This window comes from Vulpes lagopus, chromosome 11 (genome assembly GCF_018345385.1).
Source record: "Vulpes lagopus strain Blue_001 chromosome 11, ASM1834538v1, whole genome shotgun sequence".
Taxonomy (NCBI): Eukaryota; Metazoa; Chordata; class Mammalia; order Carnivora; family Canidae; genus Vulpes; species Vulpes lagopus.
Window position 1 is genome coordinate 27,917,936 of NC_054834.1, and position 18,425 is coordinate 27,936,360.

Sequence of the window (18,425 nt, forward strand, 5' to 3'; positions counted from 1 at the left end):
TGGTGGCTGTGAAGAGAGGGTGAGCTGGCTAAGCCGCAAGGCACAAGTACAACTACATTAGTTTGGGAGGGAGGGGAAATGGAGGATGATGCTGTGGTCAGGAGCTGGGAACTAAAAGTAAATCTTGGACCGCTCTCCCTCTTGCAGAGGTCTGCTTGTGTCCTTTAGCGGGTGGGTGCCTACTGCTTTGGTCTGCAAGATGCTTGAGGAATGGCTTTGCAGGACCAGCATTCCCCGCCCTCCAGGGATCTTCTCATCCCTCTGTGCAGCGCGGGCTGCTGCTCCACCAGCTGCTCCCAGGGAAGGCTCTGTGCTGCAAGCCTCGGGGTCAGGCTACGGGTATCACGTCCACATCCCTACGGTCCCAGGACCCTGCACTTCAGGGACTCGCTTAGGAGCGATGGTTTAAAAACAATTCAGGGCAGGCCTGGGAACCGGCGCTCCCCGAGTTGGCTGCGTTTCCATGGCGGCGGCGGCGGAGCCAAGGGGGTGGGTTCACGCAAGCGCAGAGGAGGCAGGTGGGCGGCCGCCGAGTGTGGGCGCGCAGGCGCCGTGAGAGGCGGTGAAGCCGGCGGCCGGTGGCCGGGCGGGACCAACAAAGATGGCGGCGGCCCCTGCGGCGGGACAGACCTGGGCATCGGCTGCGGCCACGGCTGCAGCCCGGCCCTCGGGGGGGCTGCACGGGGGGAGCAGGGGGTGGCCCTGAGCTGGGGCTTGGCCCCAGCTGGGCTCCCCCGCCGCCTCACCGGGGGACAGGTACGGGCCGGGGCGCTGGGGCTGGGGCGGGGGGGGCGCGGGGAGACGGCCCGGGACCCCAGAGGACGCCGTCCGCACCGGCGGGGCGCGGGGGGCCGCGCAGGGCCGGGGGAGCCGGCCTGGAGGGACAGCATCCTCGGGCCGCAGGGGATACGCCGCCGACCCCGCAGCCAATCAGCGGCCTCGGCCTTCTGCCCTCGAGGGGGGCGGACCCGGCTGAAGCCTGCGGCGGTGGGAGAGGTGCGGAGGTCGGGGTCGGGGAGTAGTTCGTCCCCCCCGCCCCCCCCCCCGACACCTCGTGGGCGCCCAGGGCTGGTGGGGGAGGGCCCGGCACGCCGCTGGGTCGGGCGGCTTCGTTTGCAGCCCGGAGGGGCGGGGGGTGGAGGGCGGGGTGCTCCTTCCCGGCACCTCCCCACGTCCACACCGTGTTAGCCCCGAGCTTCTGAGTGACCCGGGGCACCCCCCGCGTGAGCAGCCGGGTGCGGGGCCCTTGGGAGCCTTGGATGGTGAAGAGGCCGAGATGGAGGCTCTCCTCGGCTTTCCAGCCCAGCTGCTCCTGCAGGAGGGGCGTTCCGGAAGCCTCGGAGCCGCGGGCTGCTGTCACCCGGTCCTTTACTCGGTGGATACTAAGTATCTGCCTTGCGGAAACACCACGCCCGGCACCCGGGACACTAACTGAGAGAGATGTGCTTCCTCCCCTCAGTGCGGGTGCAAGCTAGTTGGTGCCTCCACGTTCACACGCTGACCCTCTCTTCTCCTCCCAGGTCCAGCCTGTGGTGTCCACGATGCCCCAGGCCTCTGAGCACCGCCTGGGCCGGACCCGAGAGCCACCTGTTAATGTCCAGCCACGAGTGGGATCCAAGCTACCATTTGCCCCGAGGGCCCGAAGCAAGGAGCGCCGAAACCCAGCCCCTGGGCCGAACTCCATGTTAAGACCTCTGCCTCCCCGGCCAGGTCCCCCCGAGGAACGGCTCAAGAAACTGGAGCTGGGACGGGGACGGACCTCAGGTCCTCGTCCCCGAGGACCCCTCCGGGCAGATCATGGAGTTCCCCTGCCTGGCTCACCACCCCCAACTGTGGCTCTGCCTCTCCCTTCCAGGACCAACCTAGCTCGTTCCAAGTCTGTGAGCAGTGGGGACTTGCGTCCTATGGGGATTGCCTTGGGAGGGCATCGTGGTGCTGGAGAGCTAGGGGCCGCGCTGAGCCGCCTGGCGCTCAGGCCTGAGCCTCCCACCCTGAGACGGAGCGCCTCTCTCCGCCGCCTCGGGGGCTTTCCTGGTCCCCCCACCTTGCTCAGTATACGGACGGAGCCCCCTACTTCCCATGGCTCCTTCCACGTCATATCTGCCCGGCCCTCTGAGTCTTTCTACTCCGATGACAAAATGGTGAGGACTCGCCAGCACACGTGGCCTTCCAAGCCCGTGTTCCTCTCTGCCTCCAGCTTTCTTGCCATCACGTGGCTTTCTTTTCCCTCTTTTCCCCAATCCCTCATTACAGCAGCTGGGACTCTCCTCTCCCTCACTTAAGTACCACTGCGCCTCATAGACCTTTTTCGGGGTTTTCTGTGACTCCCTAGCATGGTGTGCCATTTCGGTCCCCAGGGATTTAATCCAGCCATTGCGAATTCTTCTCTGGGTCCCCAGGGTCCTTACTCTCCCTTGCTTCACCTTCTCTCCTAGGACGCTGCCTAGGCCTAATTAATCTCTGGAGCTGACGAGGGGCAGGCTCAGAATATCTGAGTTAGTGTGGTTGCCCATTTCCCAAGCCAAGTGAGCTTAGGTTGATTGCAGTTGGAGCCATCAGGAGAGGGTTCAGGAAGGGGCCACGGGGGCAGGACGGGGCTTTGGGGGAAGCAAGGTGGGTGTGGGGAGCAGCTGGGCAGCCATGCCAGTGCTTGGGGAGCTGCCCCAGGAGCTGCAGCGCCGGCTAGCTGGGCAGAGGAGTAAGTGGGGAACAGGCGGGACAGCCATGGCCGAGTCCGTGGTGCACTCAGCTGTGATGGGCTTACTGCTCATGGCCAGTGAGGTAGGGAGCCCCCAGTACCCTGTGAGGGAAGGAGGGTGGAGTTTGAGGGTGAAGGACGGGGATGGGGAAGCAGTGGGCAGCATGCTGTAGAAAGGTTAAAGTGCCAGGTGGGATACATGGGAACCTGCTGACTCTACTCTGACCTTCCAGGCTCATCACACACTGCTTCTGGGCTCTGGTCACGTTGGCCTCCGAAATCTGGGGAACACGGTGAGAGCCATTCTCCTGTCCGGCATTTCTAAAAGGAATGTGAAATGGTGCTGGGGGCAGGGCGCTCACTTTTAGAAGGTGGGGAAGATGGGAAAGGAGAGCACTGAAGCTCTTCTAGGCTTCCGATCGGTCCCTGGTCTGCAGAAATAACGGTGGTGTCTCCTGCTCCCCAGTGCTTCCTGAATGCAGTGCTACAGTGTTTGAGCAGCACTCGGCCTCTTCGGGACTTCTGTCTGCGAAGGGACTTCCGGCAAGAGGTGCCTGGAGGGGGTCGAGCCCAAGAGCTCACTGAAGGTGCAGCAGCCACTCCTGCTCCCACCTTTCCAGTCCTCTCCCCAACCTCCGGGTCCATCTGCCAGCCCTGGCGGCCCCGACCCTTGAGTCTGGGAGTTGTATCTTTTTGCTGGTGCCTGCTTCCCTAGAGGTTGTCTTCTGCCCTCTGAGCCTCCTGTGGCTTGCCTCTTCCAGTCATTAACCCCTCTTTCCCCACACCCACCCCAACAGCCTTTGCAGATGTGATTGGTGCCCTGTGGCACCCTGACTCCTGTGAAGCTGTGAATCCTACTCGATTCCGAGCTGTCTTCCAGAAATATGTTCCCTCCTTCTCTGGATACAGGTGGGAGAGCTAGAGGGTATGACATTCTGTGGCCACATCTGGGGGTTGGACCAAGCAGAGGCCCTGGCACCATTGTTCTGAGCCTTCAGATGTGCTTGATCCAGGAAGTGGGGACCGATGTCTGGACAGGAGATACTGTCTGTGGACGGGGGGGGGGGCTGCCAGTTGCCCACACTCTGTTTCTGGCTGTAGCCAGCAGGATGCCCAAGAGTTCCTGAAGCTCCTCATGGAGCGGCTGCACCTCGAAATCAACCGGCGGGGCCGCCGGGCTCCGCCAATCCTGGCCAGCAGTCCAGCTCCCGCCCAGCCCCGTCGTGGAGGAGCTCTGCTAGAAGAACCTGAGTTGAGGTAAAGTCACTTTCTCTCCCTTGTGTTCCCGGTAGTTTCTCAGCAGCCACTGTCCTTCATAGAGCTGAGCTCATCAAGACAGGCTGTAGGGTCCAGGGAAACACCCAGTCTAGAAAATGGTTTGAGAAGCCGTGCAGAAGTCCGAGGAAGGAGGCCAAGGGGTGCAGATGGCGGCAGAGGCTAGTGCTAGGGGTGGCCCCGGACTGAGGGGAGGAGAGCTCATTTACAGCCCGGTACATACAGCGTTTAAAGCCAGGTCAAGTCAGCTGTTCCCTGCCTGTGTTCCTGCCTTTCCTTCTTGCCTTGGGTTTCCCCAGAAAGTCTTCTAAAGCAGTACTCCTTTTTTTGTTGTTGTTAAGATTTTATTCACTTATTTTAGAGACAGTGATGAGAGAGAGAGAAAGTCCATGGACAAGCAGAGGGGAAGGGCAGATGGAGAGGGAGAAGCAGGCTCCCCACCAAGCAGGGAGCCCCATGTGGGGTTCAATCCCAGGACCCTGGGATCATGACCTGAGCAGAAGGCAGACACTTAACCAGCTGAGCCACCCAGGCGCCCCTAAAGCATTACTCCTATGACACTTCTTTGAAATGTAGAGAAGGAGCTGGGGTATGGGTGGGGTGCAGGGCTGTGTGGGTCATTGCCATGGTGTTGGGGGTGCCCAGTGTTCTCATGGGTGCTCCCCACTTCCCTTGATCTGCGGTAGTGATGACGACAGAGCCAACCTAATGTGGAAGCGTTACCTGGAGCGAGAAGACAGCAAGATTGTGGGTACGGAGCGGACAAAGCCATCCGGGATGATTAGTGCGGGGGGGGGGGGGGGGGGGGTGGCATTGCAGGCTTGGGAGAATTGACACTGTGAGGGGTGTGGGGGCAAGGCCAGACGATGGAAGTGTGGATGGGCTTTGTTAGGGGTTTGTTAGGAGCTTGGGCGTTAGGAAGGGAAGTGTCAGGCAGAGCCGTGGGAAGAGAGGGGAACCCAAGGAAGCATCTCGGGCTCCCCACAGTGACTGTTTCTCCCGCCTCTTCGCTTCTGTCTAGACCTGTTTGTGGGCCAGTTGAAAAGTTGTCTCAAGTGCCAGGCCTGTGGGTATCGCTCCACGACCTTCGAGGTTTTTTGTGACCTGTCCCTGCCCATCCCCAAGGTGGGATTCCAGAGGATTCCTGGGGTGGATGGGACACGGGTTCTGCGACCCATCCCTACCCACCCCCCCACCCCCCCCCACCCCCCCACCTCACCCCCTGCGGGAGGGAACCCTGCGGGTCTCTGGACTACAACTGAAGCCTGGACTGATTGAGAAGAGTTGCAGAAGGAAATTCAGAACATGCTGACCTTTCATTCCCGTCCCCCCTACCCCCACCCCCAGAAAGGATTTGCCGGGGGCAAGGTGTCTCTGCGGGATTGTTTCAGCTTGTTCACCAAGGAAGAAGAGCTAGAGTCCGAGAATGCTCCAGTATGTGCGGTTTCACAGGGATGCAGTAAGGGTGGGAGGCCTGCCAGGGGAGGGGGGGTGCCATATGGGTAAAAGGGGGTGCATGGTGCTTGGTATGGGGCATGATATCCGTACGTCTTGGTGTGTGTTGGAGTCTCAGATATGTCCTAATAATCCTCGGGCGAAGGGCAGTGGCCCAGGGGATGCAGAGTGATGGGGAGCATAGTGACTGTGAGTCGGGGTGTCAGAAAAGCCGATTGACGTGAGGGGCACATTCACACGGTGTTATCTGCCGTTTACTCAGGTGTGTGACCGGTGTCGGCAGAAAACGCGAAGTACCAAAAAGTTGACCGTACAAAGATTCCCCCGAATCCTCGTGCTTCGTATCCTAACCTTCAAATCTTATTTCTCCCATCCGTTCCCCTGGCATGTGCCTGGTCTGCAGAGGCTGGACATTTGGGAATTGAATTTCCCTTAGGAAAAGTCTGCCGCTCCACCTCACCCCACTGTGCCCCCGGGTGCCTTCCGAGAGGGGAGGGGACGGCATCCAAGACCTCAGCCCCTTCAGAGGCCCTCTGCCCTCCAGATGCTCCTTAACTAGGGCTTAGATCTTAATCGCTTTTCCGCCTCCCGAGGCTCCATCAAGAAAAGTTCGGTAGGTGTAGACTTCCCGCTGCAGCGACTGAGCCTGGGGGATTTTGCCAGTGACAAAGCCGGTGAGTGTGGAAGGGGAGGTCCTGGCAAGCTGGGGAGTGGGGGCCACGGCCATGATGGTGGGGTTCCATCCACTCCAACGCCGCAGGAAGCCCCGTGTACCAGCTGTACGCCCTCTGCAACCACTCGGGCAGTGTCCACTACGGCCACTACACAGCCCTGTGCAGGTGCCAGACTGGTTGGCATGTCTACAACGACTCTCGGTGAGCACAGCCTCCTCGGGTTCCTGCCCGTTCTGCTCCCGCATCCCCCGCAGCCCCAGGGAGAGGAGTGCTCTTCCTAAGGCGGGAGCTTGGGTTCATGGGGAGGAGGGAGTAGCCATGGGCAGGAGGGAGCAGCCTTGGGGAGGAGGGAGTAGTGGTGGACAGGAGGGAGTAGCTGTGGACAGGAGGAAGTAGCCTTGGGAAGGAGGGAGTAGCCTTGGGGAAGAGGGAGTAGCCTTGGGGAGGAGGGAGTAGCCTTGGGCAGGAGGGAGTAGCCTTGGGCAGGAGGGAGTAGCCGGGGTCATCACAGCCCGCCGCCCCCTTCTTCCCAGCGTGTCCCCTGTCAGTGAAAACCAGGTGGCGTCCAGCGAGGGCTACGTGCTGTTCTACCAACTGATGCAGGAGCCACCCCGGTGCCTGTGACCAGCCCTCTCAGCCCCGGCACCTGTGAAGCCCTTTCAACACCCCGAAGCCCCAGGCTCCCCATTTACCTCAGAGACGTCTATTTTTGTGTCTTTTTAATCGGGGAGGGGGGAGGTGGTGGTTGTAGCTCCCATTATTTTTTTTATTAAGAAGCACCCCTCCACCCGGAGGCTCCCCGGTCTCCCAGCCCCATGTACAGAGCTCCCCGGGCCCCGCCCGTGTACAGCCCCCAGGCCCTCCGCAATCTCACTTTTTGTGAATAAATTTATTAAGAAAAAAGTGATGCTCTTATTTCTATTTGTGCCGGGCGGCTGCACAGGTCCTCCTGGGGCCCAGCTCCCTCTCTGGCCGGATGGGGGCGCTCCCGGGCCGGGCGGACGCTCGCGGGCAGCGGAGGGCGGGGCGGGGGGTGCGGGGGCGGCCCGGAGGCCGGAGGCGGCCCGACGCGCCACTGCTGCCCGGGGGGGCGGCCCCGGGGGGGCGAGGCACCGCGGACCCCTGTTGACAAGCACGGGGCGCGTTGCCGGGCGGCCCCGGCTCCCGGCTCCCGCAGGCCCGGGCCGTTGCTAACATCAAGGCGCTGTTTACGGCGCCGCCTCCCCACGGAGCGGCCCCAGGGTCCCCACCTGCTCTCCCTGCCCCAGCGCTCGCGGGGCCTCCCCCAGGGCCGCCACGCGCTCCCGCCCTCGCCCCGCCCGACGCGCCCGCCGGCGCCCCAGCGGTTAAGCGCCGCTCCCTCCGCGGGGGCGGGGCCGGGGCCGGGGGAGGGGCCTCCGCCAGCTCCGCGCCCTCATTGGCGGGCGTGATCCGGGCCTCCCGCGGCCACCAATCCGGAGGCGGGAGAGCGGGGAGCGCCGGCGCGTCCGGGCGCAGAGGGGCGGGTGGAGCGGCGGCCTCGCGGCGCGGGGGTCGGGGTCGGGGTCCGGGTCAGAGGCGGGGGCGGGGCCGCGGCGCCCCGAGCCCTGCGCCGGCAGATAGCGCGGGCGGGGCCCTTATCCAGCGGCCGCGGCGCCCCGAGACCCACCCTCCCTCCCTTCCCTCGGGCCTCCGCGGGTGCGCCGCGGGCCCTGGGCGGGGACCTCAGTGCCCCGCCGGGTCCCCCGCAGCAGCGAGCGCCGGGGAGTGGAGCGCGGAGCCTGCGGGGGCTGCTGCGGCGCCGGGACCCCGGGGCAGCCTGGCCATCGCCGCCGCCCCCAGGCTTCGCGATGGGCCGGACCGTGGTCGTGCTGGGCGGCGGCATCAGCGGCTTGGCCGCCGGTTACCACCTGAGCCGGGCCCCCTGCGCCCCCAAGGTGAGCGCCCCGTCGCGGTCCTCTCCCCCGCTGCGGCCCAGAGGGAGCGGGGCCTCGTCCCCTGCAGAGCCTCTGCCGCAGCCGCAGCCGTAGCCGTGCGGCGTGTGCCCCTCCCGTCCCCAGGTGGTCCTGGTGGAGGGCAGCGAGCGCCTGGGAGGCTGGATCCGCTCGGTCCGAGGCCCCGGCGGTGCTGTCTTTGAACTTGGACCTCGAGGAATTCGGCCAGCGGGAGCCCCGGGAGCTCGGACCCTGCTCCTGGTGAGAGGCCGGCGGGGTGCCTCGGAGGGATGCCGGGGGGGGGGGGGGGGGGGGGGCTTGCCGGGGTCCTCCCTGGAGGTCACGCGGGGCGGCGGTGCTGTGGGCCAGGCCCTTCCTTAGTTTCTCCTCTTCCCGAGGACGTATGGAGAGCAGGTCTCTGAGCTTGGCTTGGACTCAGAAGTGTTGCCTGTCCGGGGAGACCACCCAGCTGCCCAGAACAGATTCCTGTACGTGGGTGGCGCCCTGCATGCCCTGCCCTCTGGCCTCAGGTAGGTCCCTACCGCCCGTCTTTCTGCCCTGCCCACGTCCTCCCCCCCTTCCATTCCCCCGTCGCCCAGTCTGTGCGAGAGGAGCCAGATGGTTGGAAATGACTGTGCCTTCCCCGATGCAGGGGGCTCTTCCGCCCTTCACCTCCCTTCTCCAAACCTCTGTTTTGGGCCGGGCTGAGGGAGTTGACCATGCCCCGAGGCAAAGACCCTGATGAGACCGTGCACAGTTTTGCCCAGCGCCGCCTTGGACCTGAGGTAACACGGCCCAGAGGCCCCCAAGTCCCTGCTCTCCCTCCTAACCAGCGGCAGAGAGCCCCGTACTCAAACCTTCCACCTGGGGGCTCCTCTCTACGCACCCGTAGTCACCACAGCCCAGCCCTGGGAGTGAATGGCTGCCTTCTTGTTACAGTGGGACTGCACCCCACCCCACCTGCCCCACACCCCCTCCGGACCCCGCAGGGGCAGTGGAAGGTAGTCTGTGCACCCTCTTCCTTGGCCTCTCAATCCCAGTCTCCCCCTCAAGGTGGCGTCTCTGGCCATGGACAGTCTCTGCCGAGGCGTGTTTGCAGGCAACAGCCGGGAGCTCAGCGTCAGGTCCTGCTTTCCCAGTCTCTTCCAAGCTGAGCAAAGCCATCGTTCCGTTTTGCTGGGGCTGCTGCTGGGGGCCGGTGAGTGGGGGCTTGGTTCAGGGTGAGAAGATACTAAGGGCCTGCCGGGAGGCCCAGGCTGCCGATCTAATGATTCTTCTTTGCCGCCGCCTCTTCAGGGCACAGCCCTCGACCGGACTCAGCGCTCATTCGCCAGGCCCGAGCTGAGCGCTGGAGTCAGTGGTCACTCCGTGGAGGGCTGGAGACGTTGCCCCAGGCCCTTAACACCTACCTGACTAGTAGAGGGGTCAGTGTTCTCAGAGGCCAGCCTGTCTGTGGGCTCAGCCTCCTCCCTGGAGGCCGCTGGAAGGTAGGAGAGCCCCCTGGTGTGTCATGCATGTTAAGTCTCCCTCTTTGGGCAGCCCAGGTGGCTCAAGTGGTTTAGCGCCGCCTTCAGTCCAGGTGTGATCCTGGAGACCCGGAATCAAGTCCCACGTCAGGCTTCCTGCATTAAGCCTGTTTTTCCCTCTGCCTGTGTCTGTCTCATGAATAAATAAAATCTTTAAAAAAAAAAAAAAGAAATGGGGATCCCTGGGTGGCGCAGCGGTTTGGCGCCTGCCTTTGGCCCAGGGCGTGATCCTGGAGACCTGGGATCGAATCCCAGGTCGGGCTCCCGGTGCATGGAGCCTGCTTCTCCCTCTGCCTATGTCTCTGCCTCTCTCTCTCTCTGTGTGTGTGACTATCATAAATAAATAAAAATTAAAAAAAAAAGTCTCCCTCTTTGCCTGAATGTTTTAAACAGGCCAGGGTTGGCAGGACTAGTTATTGTTGTTTCCCTGCCTTAGATGCAGTTTAAACATGGGCTACCCTAGGGTCTTAGGCCTCGTTTGTAGATGGTCCTCCAGGGCCTGTTTGGTCCAACTCTGGATAGAAGTGGTGTTTACAAGTGGCTTCGTTAGGGGAAGGGACAGCCCAGCTCCACTGAACAGCTCAGAGCGGCCACACTGGCTTCTGTCCAGCCCGCTGCCTCAGTAATAGAGGGGGTGGGCTCTGTGCCCACTGCAGGTCGGTCTCTTCATCCTGGGGCAGCGCCCAGTCTCTCCTGCCAGTTTGGGCCTTGGGAATCTGAGGCAAAATTCCCATTATCTCTCTGTCTCTCAAATGTTTGCATCCTGGCAGGTATCTCTGGGGGACGGCAGCCTGGAGGCAGACCACGTGATTAGTGCTGTTCCAGCTTCAGGTACTGGGGTAGCCCCCTCCCCTTCTCCAGCCAGAGTGAGGCACAGGGTTGCTTCCTGGGCCCGCAGGACCGTGCTGTGCCCCTGAACTGGTCATCCCTGTGGGAGGCCTGGGGAATCTGCCGGAAATGCCTCCTGAGCAGGCCCCTGGCTGCTCTCCCCCAGTGCTCAGCAAGCTGCTCCCTGCCCAGGCTGCGCCTCTGGCTCATGCCCTGAGTGCCATCACTGCCGTGTCGGTGGCGGTGGTAAACCTCCAGTACCGAGGAGCTCGTCTGCCTGTGCAGGTAGGCGTGGCATGGAGGAACGAGCCCCTCGGGCCCACCCACAGTCCTTCCTTCCTCACCCGGTCTCTTCCTTTCTCCAGGGATTTGGACATTTGGTGCCATCCTCAGAAGACCCAGGTGTCCTGGGAATCGTGTATGACTCAGTTGCTTTTCCTGAGCAGGATGGGAGCCCCCCTGGCCTCCGAGTGACTGTGAGAAGCAGCAGCTTTGCTCAGTGGGGGTTTGCAGAGGGCTCGTCTGTGCTCAGTGCAGGTCAGGCCAGGCTGGTCAGTGCCATATTCTCTCCCCAGGTGATGCTGGGAGGGTCCTGGTTACAGACGCTGGAAGCCAGGGGTGGTCTCTTATCTCGGGAGCTGTTCCAGCAGCAGGCACAGCAAGCAGCTGCCACCCAGTTAGGACTAAAGGAGCCACCAAGTCACTGCTTGGTCCACCTACACAAAGTGAGTTGAGTAAGCACCCCTCAGCTCCCGCTGAAGGCAGGGCCTGGTAGGTTGGTTGTCGTCTACTCGGGCTTGGCCATCCATCACCAACAAAAATGTCCGTGTATCCCCTCTTCTCTCCCCAGAACTGCATACCCCAGTATACACTAGGCCACTGGCAAAAACTGGGTGAGTCTGGGAGGCGGCTGTGCCGAGGGGGGGCAAGGAAGCCAGACCCCCCCAGCTGTAACAGTCCCTTCATCTTTTCCTTGCAGAGGCAGCCACCCAGTTCCTGGCTTCTCAGAGGTTGCCCTTGACTCTGGCCGGAGCCTCCTATGAGGGCGTTGCTGTCAATGACTGTATAGAGAGTGGACGGCGGGCGGCGGCTCGGGTCCTGGGCTCAGAATCTAACAGCTGATCCCCAGCTCCCACCTCCTCCTGGCCGTGCTGGCAGCACCTCTTCACCCACAAAAATAAAAGTTGCTGGAACTTGGCTGGATCTGGTGGCTCGGTCACCTCCAGGCATAGGTGGCGGGGCTGGTGGTGGGGAGGAGGTAGGGGATGGAGGAGCCGGCCACGAAGGCAGGCACAGGTGCCGGGAATGCAGCAAGCAGGAGCAGAGGCAAGACAAAGTCCTTTATTAGAAAATATATCAAAATCCCAGCCCCCTGAGGCAGGTCCAGAAGAGGAAGCTAGTCCAGCACTGGCAGAGAGTACCCAGGGAGGGGGTTCCTTCACCAAACTTACTTCCTCGGAACCATAAATAGAATAAATATTCACAGAGATCCCAGGAAAAGCCAGATCACTCTTCTCTCCATGGAAAAGGAAAGGACTTGGGGTCCAGCCCTGCTCTTACCCCAGGGGCCAGGGACTTTCAGGAGTCATCACATAAAATCATGACATCAGGGATTCACAGTCATAAGCCCTGGCAGGTGACCCTAGAAAGAGGGACCCCCCAGGTCCGAAGGAGCCCAGCTCCAGTCCAGCACTGAGGGGAGGCCCCTGCCAACAGCGTAGCCCTGGAGTTCAGTTCCCCCACATCCCTCTAAGACCAGTGAGGAGCTGAGGGTGGGGAGGACACAACCCCTCTGATTCAGTTTCATGATTGAGGTGGGCAGGAAGGAGTCAGTGTGAACCGTGGGGGGCTGTGTGGTTGGCAGTAGGCAGAGGGCCAGGCCTGGCCGGGGGCCGGCGCTGCAGCATCTCTTGACGGAAGGCCTGGGAGGAACCAGGTGGGTAACGGGGACCAGAGGGAGTCCGGGGGCCCCGAGGGTCAGTTCCAATGTCTGCTGTGATGTTGGTATAGAGAGGGCCCAGCTCTCGAGCCAGCAGTCGGTATGTCAGTGAGTTCATCCCATCTTGTGTCCAGGAATTCTGGGTACGGACCAGGAGGTCAAATCTGAGGGTCAGAGGTTGCAGAACTAAGGCCCAGAAAGAAAGAGCCAGGAACCTAAGGAGCTTAAGGAGTTTCCTGGCTAGAATGCAGAACCCTGGGGAGCCAGTAGCAATTCCCAGGCAGGCCTCCCTACCTGTGAGGGTTTTCCTCATTGCCCTTATCTCCTCGATGCTTCACCATCTTGTAGTGCCCCACTGATGTGGGGGGCCGAGAGATCTTCATTCCAGCCAGACGTACCCTGCAGGGAGAAGTGAGGGTGCCTTGGAAGGTTCTCAGGGAAGGAAAGCTGCTGACGGATGAACAGCAAGCCAGCAGGGAAGCCATTACATGTTTCTGAACACAACAACTAGTACTAGTCGGGCCAACAGAGTGCCACATACTCGAGAGAAAGTCAAACAGAGAAAAGGTAACTGGCACAAGAGGCTATAGGTCTGCACGCATCCAAATTCTCAGGGGCTGTGCTGGGTGCCCTGGGGCCCTTCAACAGCTGGCAGAGGTAGGTTTGCACCTCCCATCTTTGTTTTTTAAGTAGCTCCCAGGAACTGCCCTGGCATTTGGGTCAAAAGGACAGGACAAGACGGGGAGTTGCAGACCCAAGCTCAGCAATTCCTACCTAGAACAGTGGCTGGGCTGCCTCGGCTCCCTCACCCCATACCCCCCACCTGCCCCCAGGGTTAGGAAAAGAATGAGACCAAGTGACCAGGACCTGGAAAGAAACCAAGGCCACCTCTGACACACAAGCAAGAACTGGAGATGGCCTGGGAAAGTACTGAAACAACACATACATTTAGAAATCGCTGGGTCCTTTACACACATACAGAGGACAAGAATTCAGAGGTCATCCCAGAGGGCACGAGGGGGAGGGGAGGCAATGGGTCCAGCGGAGCAAGCCCGAATATTCACACCATAGATAGGAAATGGGGTCAGCTGAGGTGAAAGGTCAAGATGTTTCACATGCTAAAAATGAGCCGGCATCGTGCCAGCGGCACAGACTTCAAACCTAACCATGATTCTGGGTGATTCGGAGCAGAGCCCCTCCTCCCCAGCCCCATAGGAAGTGGTCTGGATGCAACGTTAGCAGAAGGCAGGACTGAAGCATCTCTAGGCCCCTTTCCAGCTCTGGAATCCCGTGGTACTACAGCCTATTGATCTCCTCTCTCCCAGAAACATAACTCACCAGACCTAGGAGACTAGAGGGTGACAGGATGGGGAGCCGCGTGCAAAGCCTGACCCCGGTAGACGGAAAGAGCAAAGGGAGAGGAAAGAGCAAAGGGAGAGGAACTGGCGCAGTGCAGGGGCAGGGAGCTAAAGATGGGTGGTGCTAAAGGGCTAGAGCCAGGGATGGCCTTGGAGAAGGGGATCCAGGCCGGCGTGGGGGTGGGGCGTGGTGGCAGGAAGTCTGACCTGGTAGCAATGTCATCATCCTCACCACCCCAGCCCCAGTATTCGTTGGGGAAGCCGTTCATCTTCAGGTACTGGTCAGGGGTGAGCGCCGAGACTCCTCCAAAGTACTGGGGGTACGGGAGGCTAGGGAAAGAAAGGGTTCCACAAGTGTTTTGGGGAGGCATTCCTACCCCACGATCCCCTTGGCTCTCCTTCCAATGGATGGTGAATTTCCCTACTTCCCAGCACCCACTCGTGCCCTCTACCTGTATCCAAACTTGTTCATGGCAACAGCAACATGCCGGGGTCCTCGGGGGTCACACACGTACAGATTGTGATCGTTCTCAGGCAGGAGGTCCACGTCGTGCAAAAACAGGCAGTCCCACTCCTCATCACGCAGGGCCTCCCGCACACCAACGTTTAGCAGCTTAGCCCTGTTAAATGTTCCATTTCCAGCCTGGGAGGTAATGGAGAAGAATCAGACCACGTCTGTAGGTAGCATGGAGAAGGGGGTGGGGGCAGAAGAGCAAAATAGGAGAGGAATCCTATTTTGAGAAGGGGGGAATGAGGCAGGGAGAGTGAACACACTTTCATTTGTCATTCAAGTCATTGTTTTTGAGCATCAGAATGTGCCTGATTACCTACAGGCTGCTGTTCAGCATTGAATCCCGACAACCAACAGCCATGGAAGACAGGTGTCTATTAGTTTTCACCTTTTGCCCCATTATAGGGGGTGAAAAATCTTGTTCAAAGTCACATATGGGACAAATGGCAGGACTGATTTTGTCCAAATCTGTCCAATTCCAAATTTGTACATTTCCAAATTCAACCAAAGGAAAAATCATGGAAGGTACAGGACAGTCAGAGTGCCCTAAACAGAGTAAGGAGCATTATGGGGCTAACAAGCTGGGAGAGCAGTGCCAGCCTGACCCTCTTAAAATTATTCCAGGGACCCACTATGTGAGAGCGGAGCGGCATTTACTTGAGGCTTCCTTACAAGAAAGAGTGGAGTAGGGTTGGGGGTACCTGGTGGATGACATAGATGCCATAAGCAAGCTGCTGGCGCTGCAGGAAGGGGTGCAAGTGGTAGAGCAGCAGGCGCAGGTGGTGCTCACGGGCACGGTGGGGCACAATGATGGCTGTTCGGGAGCGGGGTTCACACCCTGCGGGACGGTACCGGCCCCCCGGTTCCACACGGGGATTCCTCTCTACAATCTCTGCCAGCGACGGCACTGGGCTAAAGGACACGGACACGGGACCCACTGTTGGGAGGGAATGACAAGGTCAGGGATTAGAGGGACAATGAGAAAGGAGGATCTCTAGGGCCTGGGAACATGAGCGGCCCCGGCAGTCTGCTCCCCGAAGGGCTTACTCCGAAATCTCACACCTTGAGTTTCCCATCATTGGGACAGCTTTGCAAAGTCTGAAAGGCGCAGCCTCTTTAGCCAGTCTACTTTACTTTAGGGTTCCATAACTCTGTCCTGCCTCACTAGGTTAGAAGATGGAGAAAACAGGGGCGCCTGGGTGGCACAGTCAGGTAAGCATCTGCCTTCAGCTCAAGTCATGATCCCAGGGCCCCAGGACAGAGCCCTGAGTGGCTCCCTGCTCAGTGGGGAGCCTGCTTCTCCCTCAGCCTCTGCCCTTCCCCCTGCTTGTGCTCACACAGCATGCGCACATACGCGCTCTCTCTCGAATACATACATAAAAACAATCTGAAGAAGAAGAAGAAGATGGAGAAAACAGAAGGATTTCCAACTAACCACCTAAACCAAGGCTCACGTACAAAGGAAGCAATCCCCAGCCCAAGGCAAGAAGCACGTGGATTGGACAGGCAACGAAAAGTTGAAACCAGTTACATCAACCCCAGGTTCTAAGTCCACTCCTGGTGCCCTAGCCCACACACCACGCCTTGGCTTTCCCTTTACTTCCTCCTTTCTGCACTCACCTAAAAGAGGAGATCGTTCTGGACAGTAGGGCAGGCCTTGAGGAGCTGGAGGGCCCCCTGGGGCAACAGGGGCCCCCGGTAGGTGACTGAGGTTACTGTAGACATCATGGGGATGAGAATAGTCAAATGTCGGCCCCTGCTCTCGGCCAAATAGGGCACTGAGGCTCCGGAAGCCCCCCAGTGACAGGTACATCATGACAGCCAGCTGGGAGCCCACCAGCAGGGCCAGTGTGCAGGGCCGCTCCAGCAGCCTCCGCAACATCCTGGGCTGAGGTCTGAGGAGGGAGAGAGGAGAGTTCTGGGAGCCGTCAGGCGAAGAGCAAGCCAGCAGAGAGACCATCAGTAAGAACCAAGGTGGTGCCAAGAGTTAAGAGGAAAAGAAGCAAAGAAGAAAGTCACAGAAGGGAGCACACAGGTGTGGAGACAGAATGTAACCACCAGCGGCCCGACCACCTGCCATTTCCAGCCTAAGTTTCACTTTCCTCCACCGCCTCCCCAAACCACTCATGCCAACTACTCTCAGTCCCCACCCCCAAGGATGCTTACATCATTCAGGTCTTTGGCAAAGGAGTCTCTGGAGAACCTCCCTCCCAATTTCAGAGGGGGATGGACTCACCTAGGTTCAAGCTATCTTCTTCGGGATCATGGGGGCTTCAGGGGGTCCCGGCGGCGCAGAGATGTGAGGCATTATCTAAAATTGGAAATGTCACAGAGGACAGAGAAAGGCCATCCAGCGCTCCAACAGCGATCCTGGGACCAGCTGGAACAGAAGTGGTCTAGGATAACCATGCACGCAGAGGGGCAGAGGTCAAGATGAGGGGGAAACCGGCTTCCCAGCAGGGGAAGTAAGGCCAAGTGGCTGGAGAGAAACGGGGAGGGCCCGGAGATGCTGGGTCCTCTCTGCCAGCTGCCCTACAGTGCCAGGTGCACGTGTACTTCACCTGGCCCCAGCCCGACAGGACAACCTGTCCGGGAGTGGGGACAGGGCTGCTAATGGAGACAGTCGCCAAGGGGTGAGTCCGTCACCACAGGATTGCGGGGCGGCCTCAGGAGGGCCCAGGGCGGGGTAGCAAACAGGTTCCTTCCCGTTCTTCACGTGCCGGGGAGCCAGCTCCGCAGGTGCAGGGAGCGAGACCGCCTGGGAGCGGCAGGCCAACAGCCCGAGCGCGGCGGGGGGCGGGGGTGCCCTCTGCCCTGCCCACCGGGCGGAGTGCGAGCGGGGGCAGGCGGGGGCTTGCGGCCAGGGCCCCGGGGCGGGGGGGGGCGGCGGGGACCTGGGTCGGCTCACCGAAGGGGCGTGGCCAGCGCTCCGCGGGGGTCACGGCCCGGTCCCCTCGGAGCGCCCCAACCTCCCACCCCAACCTCTTGCATGTGCGATGTGAGCCCACCGGCCTCTGCCCGTATTTCCATCTGGGACCCGCTTCCCGCTCACGCCAGCGCCCAGCCGCTACCCGAAACTTCTCATCCTCCCGGCCGCCCGGACCCTTCTCCCGGGCCTCTCGCCCCATCATCCCCCAGCCCCGTACCTGCTCTCCGGCTGCCCGGCGTCACCGCCACCCCAACAGCCTGGCAGACATCGCCACCGCCATCTTGGAAGCGGGCGCCGCTGGGCGGGGCCTCGCGTCACGGGGCGGGGCTTCGCGTCACGGGGCGGGCCCGCCGGGGGCGGGGCACGGGGAGATGGGGGGGAGGGCTCTCCGCTCCCGTGCCACCCAGACCTGATGCCGCGTCCCCCCCGCCCCCGCCCCGGCCTGGTAAGACGGCGGCTCACCCCGGGACTCTCTTCAGGGCCGAGCCTGACCCCGAGGCTGGGGCGACAGTTTCTGGCGCGCCCCCAGACCTGTCACCGCGGCCCAACCCCTTCCTGGAGTGTCCGTGGGGCGCCCGCAACTTAGTGCCCCTGGGGATCAGGACTGTATCTCGCTCAGGATACATTGTTGCGACTGCTCGGGTCGCGCTTTTGTATCCGTGTCCCGCGCTTTTGTATCTGTGTCCCGCAGGCCTTGAAATAGAAACGGTTAGTTAGTAAGACAAGGACACGTCGAGTGAGGAGGGAAGAGCGGCGACTGCTTTATTTATTTATTTATTTATTTATTTATTCATTCATTCATTCATTCATTCATTCATTCATTCATTCACTCATTCATTCATTTATTGGCTGCTTTAACGTAAAACTGCGTTTTTCCAGATACGAGAGTAAAACGGGCGCTTCCTCAGTCCGCAGTTACGTTTGTCTCAGGGCTTCCCCACCCTGATAGCGCGGTGCATTCCTTAAACGCAGGTGTCACACCCGGAAAACTTAGAATAACTCACAGCGTCTACGTCCAAGGGAGGGGGAGGGGGATAAACAGTATCGTGCCATAAATACGATTGCCCAGAACCTGCAACTCGCTCACACATGGAGACTCGGGAAAGACTTCTTCCCAGAAACCAGGGTTAGTGGGGAACCTGCTGGCACGTCTCTGGCTCATCCTTCCGCCTTAGGAGTTTGTGTTTCCGTGGGATCTCTCTTACAACTTATCCACGTGCACATTCTGTGTAGATTGAGGGTCAATGAACCCCCAACTCCTTACATTGTACCCCCCAAAAAAGAACAGTTTTTGCCTCCATTTTCATATTCATTTCTGT

At 60.5% G+C, this 18,425-nt stretch overlaps 3 protein-coding genes across 8 annotated transcripts; 2 read left to right on the forward strand and 1 right to left on the reverse strand.

The window, feature by feature from the left end:
* Positions 1-574: 574 nt before the first annotated feature.
* USP21 (ubiquitin specific peptidase 21) lies at positions 575-7,005 on the forward strand. Its single transcript, XM_041773170.1, has 13 exons — positions 575-756; positions 1,521-2,141; positions 2,932-2,991; positions 3,165-3,285; positions 3,496-3,607; positions 3,800-3,955; positions 4,660-4,724; positions 4,995-5,098; positions 5,321-5,407; positions 5,691-5,769; positions 5,995-6,102; positions 6,189-6,303; positions 6,636-7,005. Exons 2-13 carry the CDS (start codon positions 1,542-1,544, stop codon positions 6,724-6,726), a joined length of 1,698 nt encoding a protein of 565 aa, XP_041629104.1. The 5' UTR covers positions 575-756; positions 1,521-1,541; the 3' UTR covers positions 6,727-7,005.
* A 578-nt stretch (positions 7,006-7,583) lies between these two features.
* On the forward strand, positions 7,584-11,566 carry PPOX (protoporphyrinogen oxidase). 2 transcript variants are annotated; one of them, XM_041723002.1, is made up of 12 exons: positions 7,584-8,018; positions 8,142-8,276; positions 8,430-8,545; positions 8,668-8,800; positions 9,069-9,213; positions 9,312-9,502; positions 10,312-10,372; positions 10,536-10,654; positions 10,735-10,845; positions 10,945-11,094; positions 11,220-11,262; positions 11,349-11,566. In XM_041723002.1, exons 1-12 carry the CDS (start codon positions 7,932-7,934, stop codon positions 11,489-11,491), a joined length of 1,434 nt encoding a protein of 477 aa, XP_041578936.1. In that variant the 5' UTR covers positions 7,584-7,931; the 3' UTR covers positions 11,492-11,566. The 2 variants fall into 2 exon arrangements, with proteins under 2 accessions (XP_041578936.1, XP_041578937.1); XM_041723003.1 differs by lacking the exon at positions 7,584-8,018 and having other exon boundaries at positions 8,414-8,545.
* A 124-nt stretch (positions 11,567-11,690) lies between these two features.
* Positions 11,691-17,437, reverse strand: B4GALT3 (beta-1,4-galactosyltransferase 3). Of its 5 annotated transcripts, none has more exons than XM_041723005.1 (8): positions 17,324-17,437; positions 16,414-16,557; positions 15,798-16,072; positions 14,879-15,114; positions 14,119-14,309; positions 13,874-13,996; positions 12,603-12,707; positions 11,691-12,472 (listed from the first exon to the last, which is right to left on the reverse strand). In XM_041723005.1, exons 3-8 carry the CDS (start codon positions 16,057-16,059, stop codon positions 12,199-12,201), a joined length of 1,191 nt encoding a protein of 396 aa, XP_041578939.1. In that variant the 5' UTR covers positions 16,060-16,072; positions 16,414-16,557; positions 17,324-17,437; the 3' UTR covers positions 11,691-12,198. The 5 variants fall into 5 exon arrangements, with proteins under 5 accessions (XP_041578939.1, XP_041578942.1, XP_041578941.1 ...); XM_041723008.1 differs by having other exon boundaries at positions 15,798-16,095; XM_041723007.1 differs by having other exon boundaries at positions 16,414-16,488; positions 17,324-17,417.
* Between the last annotated feature and the right edge of the window lie 988 nt (positions 17,438-18,425).

What these genes read in the sequence shown, in the direction of transcription:
- USP21 (XM_041773170.1), top strand. Translation starts at nt 1,542, where the DNA reads ATGCCCCAGGCCTCTGAGCACCGCCTGGGCCGGACCCGAGAGCCACCT. An exon ending in TCTACTCCGATGACAAAATG is followed by an intron (nt 2,142 to 2,931) that starts GTGAGGACTCGC and finishes CTGACCTTCCAG; the next exon opens with GCTCATCACACACTGCTTCT. An exon ending in CCCTCCTTCTCTGGATACAG is followed by an intron (nt 3,608 to 3,799) that starts GTGGGAGAGCTA and finishes TTCTGGCTGTAG; the next exon opens with CCAGCAGGATGCCCAAGAGT.
- PPOX (XM_041723002.1), top strand. Translation starts at nt 7,932, where the DNA reads ATGGGCCGGACCGTGGTCGTGCTGGGCGGCGGCATCAGCGGCTTGGCC. An exon ending in GGGCCCCCTGCGCCCCCAAG is followed by an intron (nt 8,019 to 8,141) that starts GTGAGCGCCCCG and finishes TCCCGTCCCCAG; the next exon opens with GTGGTCCTGGTGGAGGGCAG. An exon ending in GAGCTCGTCTGCCTGTGCAG is followed by an intron (nt 10,655 to 10,734) that starts GTAGGCGTGGCA and finishes TCCTTTCTCCAG; the next exon opens with GGATTTGGACATTTGGTGCC.
- B4GALT3 (XM_041723005.1), bottom strand. Translation starts at nt 16,059, where the DNA reads ATGTTGCGGAGGCTGCTGGAGCGGCCCTGCACACTGGCCCTGCTGGTG. An exon ending in GCATCTATGTCATCCACCAG is followed by an intron (nt 14,310 to 14,878) that starts GTACCCCCAACC and finishes ATTACCTCCCAG; the next exon opens with GCTGGAAATGGAACATTTAA. An exon ending in GATGATGACATTGCTACCAG is followed by an intron (nt 12,708 to 13,873) that starts GTCAGACTTCCT and finishes TTCTCCCTGCAG; the next exon opens with GGTACGTCTGGCTGGAATGA.